At 31.9% G+C, this 21209-nt stretch overlaps 1 protein-coding gene across 1 annotated transcript in view; it reads right to left on the bottom strand.

Moving 5' to 3' along the window:
- Positions 1-6328: 6328 nt before the first annotated feature.
- LOC129227668 (amyloid-beta-like protein) overlaps positions 6329-21209 on the bottom strand; it is a 277873-nt gene continuing 262992 nt past the window's right edge. Inside the window, 7 exon segments of the mRNA XM_054862259.1 lie at positions 6329-8846; positions 10817-11106; positions 13596-13706; positions 16160-16388; positions 18720-18845; positions 18847-18879; positions 20536-20631. Coding sequence (XP_054718234.1) covers positions 8580-8846; positions 10817-11106; positions 13596-13706; positions 16160-16388; positions 18720-18845; positions 18847-18879; positions 20536-20631 — 1152 coding nt within the window. The 3' untranslated portion in view covers positions 6329-8579.

Below are 21209 nucleotides of genomic sequence, written 5' to 3'. Positions count from 1 at the left end.
TGGCCTCCAGTAGCAATGCACTGATATAGCCGATTTTGGAAGCTTCTGGCTGCGTTTTGGCACATCTGAATCGGAATGGCGTTCACCTCTTCTTCAATTATTCTCCTTTTCAGTTCTTGTAGGGGATGGGCATCGTCCCCATAAAAGTTAAAACATTGAGCAGTCAGAGGGTTAATCATGTCTTTTAGCTTTTTTAAAACAGGAAACTAAATCTCAAAGTTTGCTTGGCTTATGATCAGAAATGTTTCCGTTTTGGTTCGTAAACAACGAGACACTCATATTGCTGCAATATTTTGCTAAAGGAAAACCACATATCTTCTGTGTGTGTGTTATTTTTTTTTCTAATGAAAACAACTAATCTTCTATGTGTGTACTATTTTTTTTGTCGCAGCATTGATACAAATTCATCGAAACTTGATGGAAACTGAAACTTGGTTGTTTTGGTATGTTCCAATTTACTTTCTGTTTCAAAATATTGAACTGCTTCTGTCGTTTTTATTTTCAGGGTGGTGACAGGAACTGTGAAAAAAAGTTCCTTGACTTTTCCCTGATTAAGTTCACCAAATTTCCCTGATTTACGTTACCAATGATAATCGTTTTCTTTCTTTGCTCTACTTGAAATGCATTGTATGTTTGTATAAAATGCAGCATTTTAAACATTTTAAGTTGTTTAAAGTTGTTGAACTATAGATATATTTAAAAAAGATGCTACGTTTTTAATAAAATGGTTTAAAAAAACAAGACAAACTTGGTTATAAAATTAAAGAATTACTAAGGTCTGAAGAAAAGAGAACCTTTATAATCTGTGGTGACAACAAATAGTATAACGGCAAAAAACAAAGTTTTCTTTATTAAAAGTTTAATTTTAGCAATTAAATTAAAAACCCGAAGAAGTAATAACTTTTAAGTTTTTATAGTATTAATTCAAAATCCAAAGATTTCTTCTTGAAATCGTGATTACAGTACTTAATTACTTCGAGACAATGGAATAAAGGCAAAGGAGCTAAGGCATTAATGAAGGCTTCCTCTTTGCCTGTATGGTTGTTTATTTTACGTAACATTGAAAGCGTAAAAGGAAATTTCAAGCTAGGTAAAATAAAGAACCTAACAGACACAGAAGCAATCTTAGGAAGTTCATCCTGTGGTTAATAAGTAAGATTCAATACTTTGACATTGAGAAAAAAGATGCACAAATATGCGGCAGTGTATAATCGCACCTCATTAATTTTACTTTTTTTTTTGAACATTGAAAATTGGTGGAAAATGCGTAGGGAATTAGAGTACTTAATTTCGTAAAGCAAAAAAAAAAAAAATATAAAATCAATTTTCCCTGATTTTTTCAAAATTCCCTGATTAATAAAGTTCCCTGACTTTTCCCTGATCTGTCGCCACCCTGATTTTTTTATTTACACCTGTTAAAAATGCAGCATTCAAGTTTTGGAAACTTCAGACCATTTAATTCTTTGCAACTAAATAACCTTTTATCAAACTTTTTCAGATTAAAATAAAAGGAACATACCTAAGCTTTCACTCTTTTTATCCACGTAAAATTTTTAAGTTCATAAATTTCATATCTTCCATCTTTTTTGAGCAAAATTGTTTGAAGTTTTTTTTAAATCTGAAAATGATCAGAAATTCCTTGTGCTAAAATATGAAACTAATAATTACCAAAATAAAACAAAATCACGAAGAAATGTTTCTTCACAATTTGTGATTTATTCCCCTTTTTTCTTCATGATTTGTGCTTTATTTATGTTAGTTTGTGGTTTTATTGAATTGTTTTTTAATCCTATGTTTGTCATTTAAAAAAAAATTGACATTAAGAAATTATTTTTTTAGATGTGCATATTTTTTTCTTGTTTTTGTCTATAATGTTTAGAAAGCAAAATAAAGAGCAATTGAAATTGTATCAATACAGTATTTCTAATCCTTTAGCTTATGTTCTTTGTTTTCAAACTTATGTGTCACTCATTGTAATCATCAGTATTTACTGTTGTTGGGGAAAAAATATTTGGGAGGAGCAAGGGGGGAGCCAATAACCCAGTGCCTTCTTTTTTTCCTTTTGGGTTTGCTCTCTTGAACTTGTATTCTCCTGATGTGCGCCCTTTAGGAGTCAAGATTGGTGACCTCTTGGGGGACCAAGCCTGCCCCTAGAGATGATGCACCTGTTTATTGGTTAGCTGTCACAGTTGACAAATTTTTATAAGACAAAAAAACTTTTTAATTATTTATACCATTTTTTATTCAAAAATGTAGACCTTAATTTTCTTAAAAAGGTGTTTTGAAAGTAATATCAACATAAAATTTGTGTTATTTTTACAATAACAAAGCAAGCCCCCATCCCGTTAAAACTCTTCAAATATATGCACTGAAATCATTGATAAAAATCATTTAAAAAGTTTTTTTTAAATAAATTTTCAGTTTCAGAATGTGTTGTCAACCCAAAACCAGACATGTGATTTTTACTGAATTCGGTACTTTTTGAGTGAGAATAAAATACTGTGCAGAAAAAAAAAAGTGGCATTGGAAGTTAAATTCAACATGTTCCAATTAATTTAATGCATCCAATTAAAAGAATCTACTATATAGATGCAAAAATACATGGGGAAGCTTTCACAGGGTGGCGACAGATTGGGGAGATCAGGGAAAAGTCAGGGAACTTTATCACTCGGGGAAAAATCAGGGAATTTTGAAAGAATAACGAAAAATCAGGGAAAATTGATCAAATGAAGAAAAAAGAAATTTTTTTTCCCTAGCAAAATGAAGTACTTTGATTCCCTACGAAACTTCCGCCAATTATTTGTTTTAAAAAGGCAAAATTAAGGAGGTCCGATCATACAGTGCTGAATATTTGTTCATCTTTTTTCCTCAAGGTCAAAGTATTCAATCTTAGGATGAGCTTCCTAAGATTGATTCTGTGTCTGTAAAGTTCTTTATTTTACCTAGCTTGAATTTTCCTTCACGCATTCCATGCTATGTAAAATAAACAACCCTGCAGGCAAAGAGGAAGCCGTCATTAATGACTTTGCTCCCATGCTTTTACTCATTGCCTTGAAGTAATTAGCATGCTGTTATATCACGATTTCAAGAAAGGATCTTTGTTTTTTAAATTAATGCTAAAAAATCTTTTAAGTTATCACTTGGCATTTTTAATTTAATTGCTAAAATTAATTTTGACTTAAAATCAAATTTTTTTTTGTTACCATGTTATTATTCCCTGTTACTTCAGATTACTCGAAGGGTTCTTTTTTTTCAGACTTTAAAACTCTTTTATTTTAAAACCATATACATATTTTGAAATTAATAACTGGTTTTGCATTTTAATGTTGTTTGTAACTAAAGTAATCTAAGATTTTTTTTTTCGACAACTAATGAAATCATTTGAAATCGAGTTGTGCACATAAGTAAATATTTTTATTATTTTTTAATAGTTAAAATACTGTATTCATTCATTAAAAGCTAAGTTTTTGATTAGAGAATAGCTCAATATGACTGGTTGTTGGAAGATTTCAATTTGTTTTACATATATATGTCTATTCTGCCATGTGCAGGTAAAGGGCAGAAACTGCACAGTTTTCTTTTTTATTTTTGCATTTTTGTCATCTATCGTACGTTGCCTTTATTGTACAAGCTCGCTTATTTGGTTTCCGCCGAAAAAGAGGCGCGAAAAAAAACGTCTAATTCCAACATTTTCCCGTTGTTAGTACGGAATGCACCACACATTTCTTCAAATATCTCGAAAACTAATCTCTGCAGATACTGCCTTTTACCTGCATACGGTGCAGTATTTTTTACGTAACCAAAACTACATTACTTCTATAATTTAACTATCACTTGTTACTCTTGCAGTAACAATTATACTGCTTGAAAGTTCAGTTCAAGATTATTTCCATTTAAATTTTTTAGTTTTATCATGACTAGATATGTCTTTAAGAGTGGTTTTAATAATTTCTTAGAATTCTTATGTTAACTGGTTCCTGAAAGTAAAGTATTTGTTTTAGATTTCCTATAATATTTCTCTGTCGATAATTTAATAACTATTTTTACCATAAAAAGGAGCATCTTTTCAAAATATATTTTTAATTAACAGCTTAAACCGTTTTAAACACTGCATTTTATTTAATATTCAAAGCTTTTCAGGTAGGGCAAAGAAAGGAAACCATCATCATTGGTAAGGGAAATTTGGTGAACTTAATCAGGGAAAAGTCAGGGAACTTTTTCTTCCTGTTCCTGTCACCACCCTGTTTCAGTTGTAGTAAAATATACTAAGTGTTGTGTTAGTTCACACAGTCATGCAATTTCAGTATTTTTCATCCTGTTTAGGTCATTTGTCTGCAAAACTTTCGGAAATTTCGGATCGCAAACGCTCTTGGATTTCTGATTGTGCTGAAATGCAACACAACCTAAGAAGAGGACCCCCTCCTATTTATGGGGGCGTTTAATATCCCAATATTTTTTAGATTTTGCATTATCCAGTTTCAGCCATTAAAAAAATATATTGGACAATTTCATTGAACTGGCAGTATTTTAAAGAAGATCAAATAGTATAACTTTCGCGCATATTTACATAATTATTGAACTGTTTAATGTCCACTCTGGTAGTTTGTATTAAAAGAATTTTTTTTCTTCTAATTATAGACAGAATAACAGCTTTAAAATCATTATTTCATTCATGCGCTTTCTATCAAACTTTTCTTCATTTGTTATTTAAAACAATTTTTGTTTCAATGCTTTTGCCTAATACGAGGCAGACAAACAAAATTCAAAAGTGTTGGACATTATTTGTACCTACTGCTTTCCTGAAACGGACACATAAGCTGTTAAAATTGCAAACTTTGTGTCCTGAATAAAAGCAAAATAAAAATTAGTAGCAGGGGTGGCTAAAAAAACTTTTACTGTATTAACAAAATGCATAACTGCCAACTTGACTGGTTTTTCTGGGAGATTCCTCGATTTTGATCATTTCTCTTAATTGGGTATATGATGTAAGGAACATTTTGTTGTACTAAAAAGAATAGTAAAAAATCTTTCTTCTTCCCTAAATAACAATGAAAAATCCATTGAAATCATCTACTGGATTTTTTTCCCAGTAGATGTTGGCAGGTATGAAAATGTGTTTTCAAACTCATTAAAAAAAATTCAATTTTTTAAAAAAACAATAGTATTTGTGGTGCCTGTTATATTTCAGTAGTTTTTAATTTTTACAACCAATTGATATGAATTTTCCTCAATGTGTTTTAAATAATGTCTTTGTAACTGAGGGGGGCGAGGGAGGAGTCGGTCTGTAATTTCAAAGCAGGGGTGCAAGTCTTCTGTTTTCATGACCAAAATATGTCTTTTGAAAACATTAGAAGGCAGAAGAGGGAGTGCAAAAAGAAAAAAAAAAAAATTTGCCACAGTAAATCAACCATGTGGTCACAGGATTAAGGGTAGTCAAAAATAAGTGAACTTTGAAGTATGTCAACCCTTGATGACTAATCTTCAAGCAATTGCGAAATGAATTAAAAATAAATAGGCCCACTGAAATTGCTGGATGGTCTGTCAATAACTGTTTGCTGAAAAGTAATTTAATGCATGAATATGTTTATGAAACAGGGGTGCCCACTAGGGGGGTCATGGTGCAAACTGCATCATTGAAATTTTTAGGGGGGTTGTTTTGAGGGGTATTTTTTACTTTTTAGGGGTGCTATCAATATTTGGGGGGGGGGGGAGCACCCCTGCATGAAATGTACATGTGTAGGTGATTCAAGATATCTTCAGTCTAGAACTCATTCCGCAGTTGTACCCTAATTTCAAAGTGTTCTTAGTAATATTTTAGGTCCAAATAAAAAATGTATTTGCTTAACGTATATTGAGAAGTGTAGCTCTTCAAGCAGTAAAAAAATCTTTATTAAAATACTGTTTTCACAAAGAAACATAAAAGAATTAGGTTAAGTTTTTAAAATTAAATTCTTGAAATTAAAATTGAAAAAAATATAATTTAAAAAAAGGTGTTTTAAAAATAAAAATAATCCGTGTAAAAATTGAAAAAGTTTTGACCATATGGATGGTTTAGCTGCCAAATCGATTAACTCAGCTTTTTAAAAAAATCCTCATTTTTGCATTAATAGTGCTTTATCATTGCTTAGAATGTGAATTTATATTAAACTTTTGGTTCAGTACATTTCTGTTCCTGCGATGGCAGAAAATGCAACTCAAGGGCCCATTCACTCCTATTGGATAACACTATCTTCTTCATCACTTTTCTCGACGTTTTGTTTTATGGAGTTAATCGATTTGGCAAGTAAAGCATTAACATGGTTTTTGTAAAAGAAACACAGGAGAAATATATCATTAATCCTTTATTAGAATTTACCACATATTGAATGACATTTTTTTTTCATGTGCACTACAGTTCAATCAACTGAAACTTGAAATTTTAGTATTACAACTGTTTCAGATTTGTAACAGTTGTCAGCACAACTTGCAATCAGTGAAAAGCCCATTAAGTAGTTTTAGGTAATTTGCCAAAGCAAAGCATAGATTTAAAAAAAGTATGGCAATATTTATCTGGGCAGAAATGTACTGATATGTGCAAGTATTTAAATATAATTTTACAATAATTACTAAATATTCAATGAATTGCTTAAGAAATTTGTTTTGTACATTCAAACGTCACAGCAAAGCTCACCAGTGCAGTAAGTTTTCCAGTCTGCATGTTTTTAATTTTTTTTGTTTTTTACAATACCCAGCAAAGACAGCATTGCAAACTCAACTTCTTTATGCTTGGAGTATTTAAGAGTTGATAAAGTATAACTGTTCAAAAATGTTTTTCAAACTACAGAAGCAGCTAAACATCATACAGTTCTAATCGGATAACAACAAATTTGCTAGTTACGTTAAGGACTTTAAAACATCAACGTTTATAAAAACATACAGAAAAGTTACATGAATATTCTTTATGTGCCCCACTCTTTCAACACAATTTTAGCTTTCAAAAATATTGATAACAAACCAAGTTTGTTTTAATCTCCATGATTTTAGAAGTTGAAGAGTCTATTGTAATAATTTAATTTAGACTTTCGCTTAAAGTTATATCTACTCATTTACTGCACATGGAAGATTGTTTTTACAGTCCGTATAAAACTGACACAATAATACAATGTCTACACTGAACATGCACAGGACAACACACTTAGGTTAATATAGATTATAAAATACCACAAATGGGATAAAGACAGAAGGATATTAATACTCGTGTACAGGTGAGTTAACTAAATAAAGGGTTGAAGGATTATTTTAATCCAAAGCTTGTGAGAAAGGGTTATACAGCAGCAGGTTATGTTTCGAAAGCAATTTTCTGAAAGGTTAGTCTGCAACTATTAACTTGCAAAGTTTTTCTTTTTTTTTTATACATATAAATTAATTTCATAATAGCTATGCCTAATTTTACTGAAAATTGCTTCCAATGTAAAATTTATGTATAAATTACAAAATTTTTCCAGAGTATACTATGTATACGACCTTGTCCTTATATCCTATGTAATAATGATCTTTGCAATTCCAGACTTTCTCACTAAAACTTCAAATTAAGTAAAAATAAATGGCAACATGATAACATGAATGTTCTATATTTACATAATGTTAATAGATTTCAATGCTGCAATTGCTGTGGGCCAACTAATGAATAGTAATCACAGCACATACATGGCACAAAAAAAAGGAATAGAAATAACATTAGGAATGTATAGACTTGGCTTTGGAGACATTTTATGCTACATAACTACTGAATAATTATAGCCTTACATAAGTGTATATTTATATATATATGTATTTATATTATATATCATACTGGCTACCCATCGCCTTAGATGGTGTTTGATAATTAGCGATTTATTTACTGTTAATGAATGATAAATTTTGCCAATTTTCAGTTTTGGTAGCAGCCGTCTCTGAATACTAAAATGAAAAAAAAAGAAAAAGCAATTTGAATCATCTGAAAAAATAAAATATTACAGTGACAAACCACTAGCATTTTCCGACTAAAATGAACTTTAAAACGCTAAAGATATGTTTAATTGTCACATATTCTATACTTCTGATATAAATACATCCCTCCCCCCCCCTCCCAAAAAAATAGTCTAGGTAAAAAAAAAAACTAGAACATGTATCATAATAATCATCAACTTACAATTTCCCTACATCACAGAGCAATAGCATAACTTGAATGCAAAAACTTATTAACATTTTTTAACATTCTAAAATGAAAATAAAAACTTGAATAACATCATTTGACAAAATAAAAATGCATTTGAATTCAAAATAATGAGGGGGGAAAATGTACAAAATATTTATAAAATAAAATGCAATGAGAACTCTTATCTTCATTCATGGGTAGTAAACCTACCAAATTGAATTCCTTTCATAGCCTTGCATTAGCCAAAAAAGCTATCTTCCAAACTACAAAGGAATTTCATCATATCTGTTTTTTGTATTATTATTTTTTTTTCTTTTGTTGTTACTAAAACTGGCGACTAAAATGCTAGTTAAGTGTTGGTTAGTAACACAACGTGTGTATGAAGCAAACTTTCAAGAATCGTTCAGTTGCTCTGCGTCTCGAAATACTTGTAGGTTGGATTCTCGTATCCGTTAATTTGCATGTTGGCCACATGCCTCTCCTCTGGGGTTGCAGCTTGATCCACTTCAACGAATCCCTGCCCATGGGGGGAGCGATGCGAGTGGCGCCGCAACAGCACAATGCCAACGATCATTGCTGTGAGAAGGGCCACGCCTGCGAAAGCCAAGGTGATGTAAACACTTCCATTCCATCGTAACCTTTCCATGCTTTCTTTTCGTACCGAAAATGTCTGGAAAGAGAAAGAAATCACATTTGCGTGCACATATTTCAAACATGAAAAATCAAATGCAGTCAAATGGAAAAAAAAATAATAATAATAAATGATGTTCTTCAGGGTTATGAGGAACTCTGCATTATCAGGCATGCCGGAAAAAAGTGAGGTTGACAAGCATGCCTGGTAATTCAAGGTTTATTTTGCAACAAGACCAAAGTAAATGTCCTCATTCAGTTCCAATCAGAAAGCAAACCACTGTAAGGAAAAAAATAAATAAATCCCGAAAGTAACCTTTCGAAAAAAATGTGTATTGCATATAATATATGCTTGTTATTTATGGTAGGTCATTATTAATTGATTTAATTACATGCCAATTAAGTAATCAATTCAGAAGCAGTCATTGTTACTGTGATTTGTTCATACTTTTTTTTAAATAAACTATTTTAGGTTCCTTTTAAAGAGGCAAGTTTAATTTTTATTTATTGAATAGCTATGGTAAATTCTTTAGCACTGGTTTAGGGGCGGTAACTTACTGCTTAAATGTTCGCTTACTTAGTTTTAATTTAATTTTTATAAAATAATTTTTTTATTAAACTATTTTTCTTGTTAAAATAACAAATGACATTGTTAGTAAATATTTTTACAAAATTAAACTGTTGATTAATACTAATAAGATATGTATAGAACTTATATCCATTTTTAAGCTGAACATATTTTTTTATAGTACTAATTTTTTCCCCTAACCTCGATTTTTCTGGCACGCCGGAAAGAACCAGGCATGTGTATTTGAAAATCTGGAGATCCCCAAATTTTGAGGCATGCAGCATCATTATAACTCCATGAATATGTGAGCTTTGAGATTTTTCATCTCAAAACTCATATCTTTAAGCATTGAAAAAAAGGAGTTATAACCTTGCACAATGTTCGGCAGTTAGAATGTTATTTTTCTATCAAAGTTATAACAAACATGTTCTGAGCCAGGGGTTCTCAAACTGGGTGCCGCAATGTGTGGTAATTTCCTCCAGGGCTTGGAAGGCTTACTAAAGAAACATAGTGCCAATACAGCAACAACATTGACTATACTGGAAAAAGAAGTTGTATAAGTTTTGTTTTTCAAAAGTTCCATATTTGAACCTTTCATAATGAACCAGATATCAAGTCTAAATTCTTCTGTCACTCGCTGTAACATGTCACAGTCAATGGACGTTCATTTTCCAACAAGATAAGGTACTCTCTGAACCTAACTCCAAGTGATTTTTTTAACTGGTGTAACATCAAATACCTTGAGGTCGTGCACCATGTTCCACGAGATTTGCAAGATTTATGATTTCAACCACATTTTCTGAGATTCATCATGACATGTTACAGCAAGTGAAACAAGAACTAGACTTCAGATTTGATATTTGCCAAAATACAAAAGGTCCATACATCAAAAATTTTGGAAACAAAATTTGTACAGTTTCATTCTTCAGTAAAGTCATTGTTGTAGCTGTATTGGTAATATATTTGTTTTAATAAGGTTTCCAAACCCCGGGAGGAATTTTGATGGGCAATATGTACAGTATAACTTTTATTTAAAGATACCCGATTTGAGGATTTCCTCAATTTAAAGATACATTTCACTGGTCCAGATTTGACAACATAGAATGTCGATCCTCCTCGATTTAATGATATCCTTGATTCAACGATAACTTTTTCCAGTCCCTTAACGATCGATCGAAGGTTATACTGTATATAATAAAGATAGACTAGGGTGCGGTGAAAAAATTTAAATGCTTTAAAGGGTGCCGCGAGTCGGAAAAGTTTGAGAGTTCCTGCTCTAAGCAAAGCATAAAACGCATAAATTCCCTTTTACTTGAAAATTAATTTAAAAAAAATGAAACATCCAAATTTCAATCATGTATTTTTTCAAATCAATAAAGAAACATTGCATGCAAAATATAAGACTCAGGAGGAAAAATTAAAACAAAGCGCAATTCACTTACCACTTCATTGTGGTGAAAGGCTTGATTTTGAATGTGTGCCATTTTAGGTACAGGAATTTCTTCATGATCTAATGAGTTGTGTTCAACTCCTGGTAGATCAGCTGGCATTGGTTTTGCAGGTTCTGGTTTAATTGTACTGATAGGCACCGCACTTTCATCTTCCATGGACTCCGGATCGAACTCACGATCTAATTTACCACCATGGATAGCTTCTACTCTCTTCTTTTCTTCACGTAGTTCTTTCAACTCTTGCCTTCGTTCTTCCATCAATTTCTTTTGTCTTTCACGTTCTGCAGATAAAAAGGCAGTTAGTGCTTAACTAGTTGGGATTAATCCAAACTTATTAAAAACACCAAATAATATCAACAAATGAAAAGATTCAAGAAAAAAATGTGAACTGTTTAAACAAATCCAAACCACATTTTTTGCATAAGCCCCCTCCAAACTCTGGAATTTACTTTTCTTGACCATAGAAGAGGTCTAAAACTAGCCATATCCCTCTTCCAATTTTTTTTTTTTCTGGCTATGTTATTCCTAACTGTCATATATTTCTAACACTAGTAGCTAACAAGATATTTAAATAACACTTATAATAAGACAATAAAAAGTTGGGGCTCCGTGAACAACCATGATTTCCGTTGAGACCTGCTTTTTTGAAATTCAAATTCAGTTTTTTTGGGGTCAAAACTATGATTTAAAAGGGGAGATTTTTTTTTTTGATAGCTAATTATATCTGAAATTTGATGCCTATTTGACTAAGGGACTGAATTTGACAAGATTGGCAAGAGTCATGTTTTGAGATATAAGCAAAGGAGAGTACATCCAAACCTGTTTTTGTGCAGTGGATAGGAACCGTATAAAAAAAAAAGTTTGTTTTGAAGATAACTTCGTCCATTTTAAAGATAACTTTGTCCGTTTTATGAGTAATTTTGTCAATTGAGTCCCAATCAGATTGTAATTTTTATATACCGCACGAAAAAAAAAAAAAAACGTAACAAAAGCAGGTTTGGGTGTAAAAGCAATAATACAAGGTCAAAAACATGCAACAAAAATTAATATTTCTGAGCAGGACAGGAAGAAAAAGCTTCACATTATCAAAAATTGAAATCCAATTTCTTGTCCTGTTTTCTTTGAGTCTTAACTGTTTTTAAGTGGTAAGTGCAGATGACATTTTGAATGATTAATGAATTTCTGAATTCCATATGCTCTTATATTTCAATTATAAACAACATAACTTCTTATCAATATATATATATATATATATATATAGCAATTAAAGCCTTTGTTATTTTACATTTGTGAAAGCTGTTTGCCAGTAATTAGTAAATGTTTTAAGTTAAAAAAATTGATGCATGTTTTTCTAATTTCATTCAAATTCTCAAAATTAATAATAGCATATTCTTTTACAAACATTAATTTACATACTATTTTATAACTTTGCTTCCATAAGTGAAAAAAAAAGTAATAATTTGAATGAAAAAAAAAATGCATGCAATTTTGGAGACATTTGTTAAAAGCGAAAATTCTAGTTTCTGCTAAAGAAGAAAAAAGACTGCACACATAAACACAAAGGTCCAGAAAAGGAATTAAATGAGAGAAAAATACAAAAAAAATCATTTCAATGCCAATCAGCATTTTCCTCCACACTCTATTAATAACAATGACTACATGCAGTTTTATTCTAAAATTCCAATTGAACGTTGAGAAAAATCGGTATTTTGTTTTTTCGCATAAATGTTTTATGCTTGCCAGCATAACTGATGACATTGATGATTTTTCCTTTGTATTATTGTCATAAAAAGTTTCTACATGGTTTTTCAGACAATGTTGAAAGAAGTAAATAGTTTAAGTATGCAAGGTGCTATTTTCCAAAGTACTAAATGAAATCATTATTTGAAATTATTCTTACGCTTTTCCAAACAAGTGCTTTCAAGTACCTTCATGCTGAATTTCTACTATCAGCAACATCCACTTGAGACATGCATCAGAAGATATACAGCAGTGGTCGGCAACCTAAACTTTTGGAAGATCTACTTTCCAAGTTCGGTGAATACAAAGATCGACTAGGGGGGGGGGGGGGCTTGAACGGTCGTGTTGCATTAACAGTTAAGTTGAGATTATGCTGACTTCAAATTATAGGCAAATTCTTATCAAAATAGACTTAACTACTTATTAAATAGTTGCTTTAATTTGATAAAATAATGTTATGTGAACACTGTTAACTAACATAGAAATATTTTCACTAATAAGTATATTGCTTGTTTTAAAATTGATAAAATAGAGACCTTAAAAAGTTCTGCTGAACCTAAAAAGTTTGGAAAATTTTCAAATAACTGGGACGTTGGAAAATGGTACTACAATGGAAACCAAGGAAAAAATATTGTTGCGATCGGCCGAAAATAAGCTCGAGATCGACCGGTCGCAATCGACTGGATGTAGACTGATGATATACAGTTTTTTCAAATGGCCCAAAAACTTGCTGATCGGCTAAGTTTTGAAATCCATTAAATAAATAAAAAGAAAAACATAATGAAAAAATGTTACGAGGAAAAAGAAAAACATTGCAGAGTTTTTCTTCAATTTAATCACATATTATCTCAAATAGTTGCTCAAATTTTACAACTGAATACAAAAATACTCATGTTTATCTTCATTTAGATTCTTTTCTTAGATTTTCATTCTTTTCAAAATAGTCGCTTTTTTTTTTAGCTGTCAGTGCACAGAGGTGAGCTTTTATGAAATAAAAGGAAAATACAAAGAGTGATTATAAATTCTTCACCTTTTTGTTTCTCCGTGACTTCATCTTTGTATTTCTCAACAATTGCTTCATCTACATCTCTTGTTATTGTGGCCTTTGGTCCTAAGCCATGTAAATGATGCCATACAGCCACTAAAACAAATTCAAAAATTTCATCAATATTAATGTCGTGATAGATTTTATTTGAAACATATACAAACGAAAACCATTTTTCAACAATATAAATATCAATTAATGCTAGAAAGAAATACAATTTATTCTGCATAAACATTACTTGCTTTCAAACAAATCTTATAAGGTACTTCTGCCTTTATATAGTTTGGCAAGACCTCATTTGGAGTATGCTGTTCAGTTTTGGTCTCCTTAACTCAAGAAAAATATATTTCTACATTTTAAAACGTTCAAAAAAAGGCTACTAGCCTAGTCAGGGGACTTTCAGATTTAGATTATGATGTCAGACTAAAAAGTCTTAATAAGTATAGTCTGGAGCAGAAGAGAGTCGGAGAAGACCTGATTCAGTTGCTTAAATTTAGCAAAATGAAAGATGTTAGTGGGTTTAGATTTTGCATAGAAAGCAGGACGAGGGGTCATTGTTTTGAGCTATTCAAATCTCAGGCTAACCTGGAAATTTGAAAAAATTACTATTTTAGTAGGGTTGTGGGCACTTGGAATAGTTTACTGGAAGAAACTGTAATGAGCAAAGGGCTTTAACAGCTTTAAAAGGGCCATTGATCATCAATTGAGATTAAACTGACCAGGACCAGCGTAGCTGGGCCAAAAGCCTGTGGGTGGTCGTCACATTTGTATTGGTACCTCAAAATTTCCAAATGTCTTGTTCTTAAATTGAGATCAAATTTCTCAGAGAATTGGAAGTATAACAAATAAATAAATTATCTTATAAGATATGAACATTATTGAGCATAAAATATCATTTTAATATTGTTTCTACCTATATTTAAAATTTAATAGCACATTATGTAGAAGTAGACTCTATATTCTTCATAAAGTTCATGCACAGAAACAAAGATCTAATATATTTGGGGTTTTCACAGGGTGTTTAGAGCAACAATTGATACGTCTGTTATATAGATTGCCCTAATGTTGAATACAGCAGAAAAAATAAGTAAATAAGATTTAAAAATATAGATAGATATTTGATGAAGAAAATGTTAATTCCGGAGTCGGGGGCAAATACAGATTAAAAATTTGATGGGGGGGGGGTGTCATGCCAAAAAATATCAAGTTTTGGGTACGGAATTTTTTGGAAATGTGTTTGGGTGCATAAAAAAACACCAAATCGGCTGGAAGAAGGCATAGTAGGGGCTGAACTTGATTATATTCAGAAGTAATAGAAGGAAGTTTTCTTTCAAGCATTTACTTAAACAAATAACTACTGAATTAAATAGATTATGACAAACACATTTTATTCATGAAGTATTTGAAAACAATTTGTAATAGTAATTTTGCATGCAATTATTAAATTGTGATCACATGTAATAATAATGAACGGATAATATTGTTCTCAAGGGGTGTCATCAACTCCATAAACCTCCCCTGGGTCGAGTTTGAATTAATTTATGTAAATGTAATAATTGATTCAATGTAATAATTAAAGCGGGTTATGTGCATGCTATAATTGGTTCCATTTTATACAATATATCCTGAAGATTTTTCAGAGAGTTGGAAATAATCAAATACTTTGAAAGTAAATAGTTCAAAGCTCAAATTATTAGAAGAAAAAGAGAACAATAGAAAGGAAAATTGTGTTTAGATTTTCCTCTTTCACGCAAAAGGGTGGGGAGGGGGGATCAAAACTTTACCAATCAGGTGCAACGCTTAACAGAGCATTTTTTTTTTTTTTTTTTTAATGCTGTAGAATATTTCTGAAGCCATACATTATTTCCAAAACATATAACTAATAGTTCAACATTTTATAAATGTATCTGTTTTTCCAAAGGATTCCTTTCAACAATAGGATTTATTAAGAACAGAAAAACAAGGGAGAGCAAAAGTTGACAATTTTTTAAATGATTAAAAATCAGAATATTTCTTAAAATTTAAGGAAGGTAAGTTAAAAAAATAATAATAATAAGAGAATCTTATCCCTGAAAATTTCAATAACAGTAAGCAATAAAAACTGTCAGCTTTTTCAATTGTGAACTCTTATTTTTTCTGAAATATGATTACAGTTCTTCTATTTTACATGCTTTGGGTTTATTTTTTTTAAAAAAAAGGTATCATACAGCTTGAAAAAAGGATGTTACAAAAGAGAGAAAAACATTATTTACAGTAGGCTCTCTGTTTAACAACGCTCTATTTAACGACTTTCTCTATTTAAAGAAGGCTTTTCATGGTCCCAGATGGTCCACTATAGCGTTAAAAGCATTCTATTTAAGGGCGCTTTCTACTTAAGGACGATTTTTGTGGTCCCTTGAAAGTCGTTAAACAGAGAGCTAACTGTATTTACATTAACATTACATGTTTTGCAGCCTCTTTGTACAAAATTTGAACATAAATAGAAAACTAGATGCATTTCCAACTGGTGTTTGGCAACAAATTAATTTAAAATGTCAAAAAATGCATACCCATTCTACTTCTGATTTTCTCAGCCACATTTGGTACTCTGTCCAACATAGCAAGACTTTGATTGGCTATCTTGTTTAAGCTATCCAAATGCTCCAAGGTAGTCTCTTTTTCTTTAAGGGCTTGCTTCAAATTGGAGTTGAGCAAGTGGCGATAGTGGTTCAATGTGTGGCGGCGATCTTTTTCCAATGCTCTCAAAAGTTTTTCCAGGCATTTTTCTATCTTCTTAGTCTATAATTATTCATAATTCTCAATTCAAGGAAAAGTTGATCAAGTATTTAAAGAGGAAACAAAATCTGTTCTTTAACAGTGAAAGAAAAACAACTTGTGCATATCCTCACCTCAGAGCAACAGTAAGATATCTTAGTGTTATTCCTGTGATTAGATATCTTACTGTTGCTCTGAGGTGACAATATATACACATATGACTATGTTAAAGCAATATTTACTGAAATATGCTGTTCACTATACTCAACTGCAAGCTTACTTGACAATGGAGAAATGAGCTGCGGCCAAGCAAACGAAATAGTTCCTAGCGCCTTGTCCGATATTCGAGTGAAATTACGCTCTTTGCTTCAGAAATCAGATTAATTAGTTAAACCCACGCATATGTAACATTTTTTTGTCATACTTTCTGTCAATCGTTAAATATTTTCAATTTTACGAGCAAAGCAGCGCGGAGCATTTTATCCATTTGAATCAAAAGCGCGCCAATAACAGCTGATAGACGGGTAACGACCTATTCTTATTCGCTAGTAAGTGTGACGATTTATCTGTTAACTCCTTTTTCTTCCGCGCGTTGTGACGTCATAGTCAACTTAAGTTGCAAGCAAGTATAGGTCAGAATTATAAATAAATAAATAAATAAAAATATTAAAATTAACAGGGAAAATTTATTTCCTAACATGTTTAGCAATTTATGAGACTTTCTTTTCCCCTTTTGAAACATCAGATGTAGTTACTTGATGATTTTAGTAATATTGAACAAAAGCATGATTAGTTGGAAAATATCCAATCTGTTTTTGAATCTTGATTTTCGTAAATTGGCAAGCATTTGCTGAGTCACATTTCTGCCATGGTTCAAGTGATCTATAGTTAAAATTTTTATTCACAAAGTCGAGCCAGCTAATTGGAGTAGCCAATTTGCCATTAAAAAATTTCTAATGAGCAGAATATTCCATTATCCAGGATCAAACTGACAAACTACAATGGTTTGGTACATTGAAAATTTATTACATGAAACAGGACTTTCTTTTAAGCCTCATTCCAATAAGCGAGCTCAAATGTGTCTATATGCTATGCATAGTAAAGAAGTCAAAGAAGTGTATTTCTTATATAAAGACAAATCCAGTAATATTTAAAACAAACTTGCAGTTTAAGTTTTCTTACACGACCACAAATTTCTTGCCTAGCATAAGAGGTCCCTTGTAACTCTAAAATATATTGGATATCAGCATATAGTCGTCTCAGAGCAACGGTAGGATGTCTTAGTGGTATTCCTGGGATTAGATGTCTTGGTGTTGCTCTGAGGCGAGGATATGTTGGTAAAAAAAGAAAATTCCTACGAAGGGTTTTCTCAATTGAAAATTTTAGGCCTTTGTTTGGCTGATTCAGACCTGCCAACCTTATGAAATGAAAAAACAGGAGATTGGGTCAAAGATTAAAGGGAGAAAACGGGAGATTTTAAACGATGGTATTTGAGGAAAAAATATGGTTTTATCAAACATTTTTAGTTCAAAACATACTAATTAAAAAAAATTAATAACTAATATAAAATTAAGTTCTAAAAAATTTCTTATAAAAGTAGCATGCAAACGACAGGAGCTTTATCAAACATTAATTTACACCAAAAAGAAAGAGAAAAAAAAACAATTTATATTAGTGTTATTAGCCCTAAGACACTTATGTCACCTAAGCTACAATTTTAATTGTGTTTAGAAGTTGGAAAAAATATGTAATGCAAGTTGTAAAAAAAATTATATATATACTGAAAAAAAAAGTCACTAAAGAATTTTGTACCGCAGTATATTTCGAGTAGAACAATAAGCTACTTCAAATGCAATTTGTCTAGCGTTAGAGGGGGGGGGGGGGGGCGCTAAAAGCAAGGGTTGCCATAAATACTTTTGAATTTTTGCTCAATAGGTATTGCACAGTGTAGAATTCAGGAAATAATCAGAAAAAGGACAGGACCAGAAACTAAAAGATTTCCACCCAATCCCATGTCATACGCTGAAATTGCCTAAGCCTTTTTCCTTCATGCATATGATATACTGTACAGAACAGTGGTGCAATCGGATCTTGGAAAGGTCCAGAAGCTATTGGCAGTGGCCTTCAATCAGGATTATAAAAACAATTTTCCTTTAAATGAAAATCTCAATAAGTTACGATTAAATGAAAATAAAAAAAATTGCAGAAACACCGGAGAAATTGATACTTAAGTGTAAAACTGGGAGAAGTGGGCAAAAAACCAGAGAGTTGGAATGTCTGCTGATTACATTTCCTAAATGAGATGCATGAGTAAATAACAAAATTTTGAAGTAAAAAATAAGCTTTAGATTTAACCTTTGGATTTGTCTGATCCAATGCAGCTGTGTAACAATCCATTGCAGCTTTTTTTCTCATATTGATGATAGACATGATTCGTTGCTGGTGCATGGCTGACATTTGTCGCTTGGCAGCTGACCCTTCCCTCTTCCAAAGCTTCAACAGTTTTCTGGAATCGCTGTAAAACATGGGTCAAATTAAATTAACTATAATCAATTAATTTTTCTTTTTAAAGCAACAATAGAGCTGAGTTCTACTCGTACTAGCACTTAAATTATGTGTACAATTAGATGTTTTATAACATCTCTGACAGTAACTTCAGAGGCAAAAAAATTTTTTTGGGTTTTCAAATTTAATTTGGGTCTCAAAAGGAAAAAAAGAAAATTGATAAACATTCATATTCTTATTACAATGTAATAGAAATTCCATAGGTCATAGAAAATAACCACATGAAAAGTATATTTAAAATCTGCATTCTAAGTGCAATATTAAACATATTTTTGGCCTGTAATTATTGCTTCCATACCTGGGGGGGGGGGGGGGGGGGGGTAAAAAGATTTTTTTTTAATTTTAGTTTAAAATGTAAAAAAATTCCAATTTGTTAAAAACTTTTCAAAATTCATATATTGGACAAAAAAAAAGAACAAAAAAGCAAAAAAAAGGCACAAATTGACCATGAAAATTGGCCCGCTTAATCTCTAAAAACATACTATGAGCCCTTGAATAAAAAAGTTTGGCAACACCTCTACCCCCCCCCCCCTTGATTGTCTTAAAATCTAAAAAGTGACCTAAGTGTAATACAACAGTCCCTCAAAAAACTTGGCCAAACATGGACCGAAGAGTGGCCAAGTTTGAAAACGCCGCAATATTAGTAACAGGTGCAACAGGCAGGCGTCCTGAACTTAAAAGTTTTGGGAGGGGGAAATTTTCAATTTGCCAAATAAAACCCTAAATTTTACCGAATGATAAAATCTGTATCTCAGAGCCAGACTAATGTAAGTTGAAAAAAAGGCAATTGTTATTTTATTACAGCTCTTTACATGTAGAATCTTATTCCGCATCACGTCATCACAAAGTAATTTGGTAAAAGAAATTCCTTTACAATTATTTTAACAGCAAAAAAGAGTGGCATCTCCCATCTTTTGTATGCACCAGACAAAAGTTTTTTCGCTCTCCTGCAAAGCAGCAATAGTGTGACTTACGCTAATCTAGCTCTGAGGCACAGAAATATAAACAGGAGAAAGACATTAAGTATAACTGTCACATTTCTTGAAAAACTACAATTTTTTCAATGCTGTCTCCAAGTTCGCTCGAATCGCTCAGACAAATTTTGCCGAAGGAGAATATATTTGAGAGGTCACAATGACTTCTAGTGAACTCCCATGCGGGCCATGGGCACCCATATGCAAAATTTTAAGGGGGGAGCTCAGATATTTTCCCGATGGTTGAGCAGGATATTTTCCTCATGGAAACCAATTTCAGTACAAATTAGAGTTATTAAAATTTGACATCTTTTAATAACTTATTCATTGATGGCTGGAGAAGAATTTTTTAAACTTTTTTGCAAAGAAAAAAGTACTTAAAGCAAGGAAGTTCTCATTTCTATGGGGGGGGGGGGGCGTCAGCCCCCACTTGCCCCCTCATGTGGGTGCCCTTGCATCGGGGTGCTCATAGCATTTGATTTCTTGTGCATTGTTTTTTCGTCAAGCCAAAATATTGCAGAGTTTTCTGTAACAATATGGGTTATTGAAAATCAAGTCTGAGACTATTGTATTTGCAAGTTCATTATATTTTTTCAAAAATTGGCAGTCAATTAAAGCATGAATTTACTCACAGCACTCATCTTTTTCCTAAAGTCTTCGGCTGCTTTGGGGTCTTTGACTTTCATTTCTTGATACCTTTCTTCTAGTTCACTCCATTCTTTCATAACCTACAGAACAGTACAGAAAATTCAATTAAATATTTTAGTTTTAATTAAAATAAAACACACACACACACACAACACAGGTAAATAAAAAATTGCCACTGTTTAAGAAAAGCATTATACAGTGAAACCTCTATGAACGACCACCTCTATACAGCGACCACCTCTATTAACGACCAATTTTCCATGACACCAATTTTCCCCCGTATATACCTAATGTTAAAATACCTCTGGGAAAGACCATCGAAACCTCTCACAACGACCGGGCATATCATAAACATCAGCTGTAACAAATGCTAGGAATTTTTCGTTTAGAAACCAGAAAAGAGAGACAATAAAATGAAAAGTAATAGAACATTTAGTTTACACACATATCAGTCTTCTCTTGTTAACAGAAGTGGAAAGAAACCAGAATAAAGGATCAAAATCTATTCTCCCTGTGGTTTCAAACACTGTTCTAAACCTCAAAAATGTCATAAAAAGGAGGGCGTAGTTTTTCGGACCCTTGGGAAGTTAAAAGGTTGCACCAGTCAAGTCAGGCGTGCATCCCCTATCATTGAGGAAGGGTGATAAGAATATAAGTT

The sequence above is a fragment of the Uloborus diversus genome, chromosome 8 (assembly GCF_026930045.1).
Source record: "Uloborus diversus isolate 005 chromosome 8, Udiv.v.3.1, whole genome shotgun sequence".
Taxonomy (NCBI): Eukaryota; Metazoa; Arthropoda; class Arachnida; order Araneae; family Uloboridae; genus Uloborus; species Uloborus diversus.
Note: the sequence above shows the minus strand (reverse complement) of the source record. Positions and strands in the feature narration are given on the sequence as shown.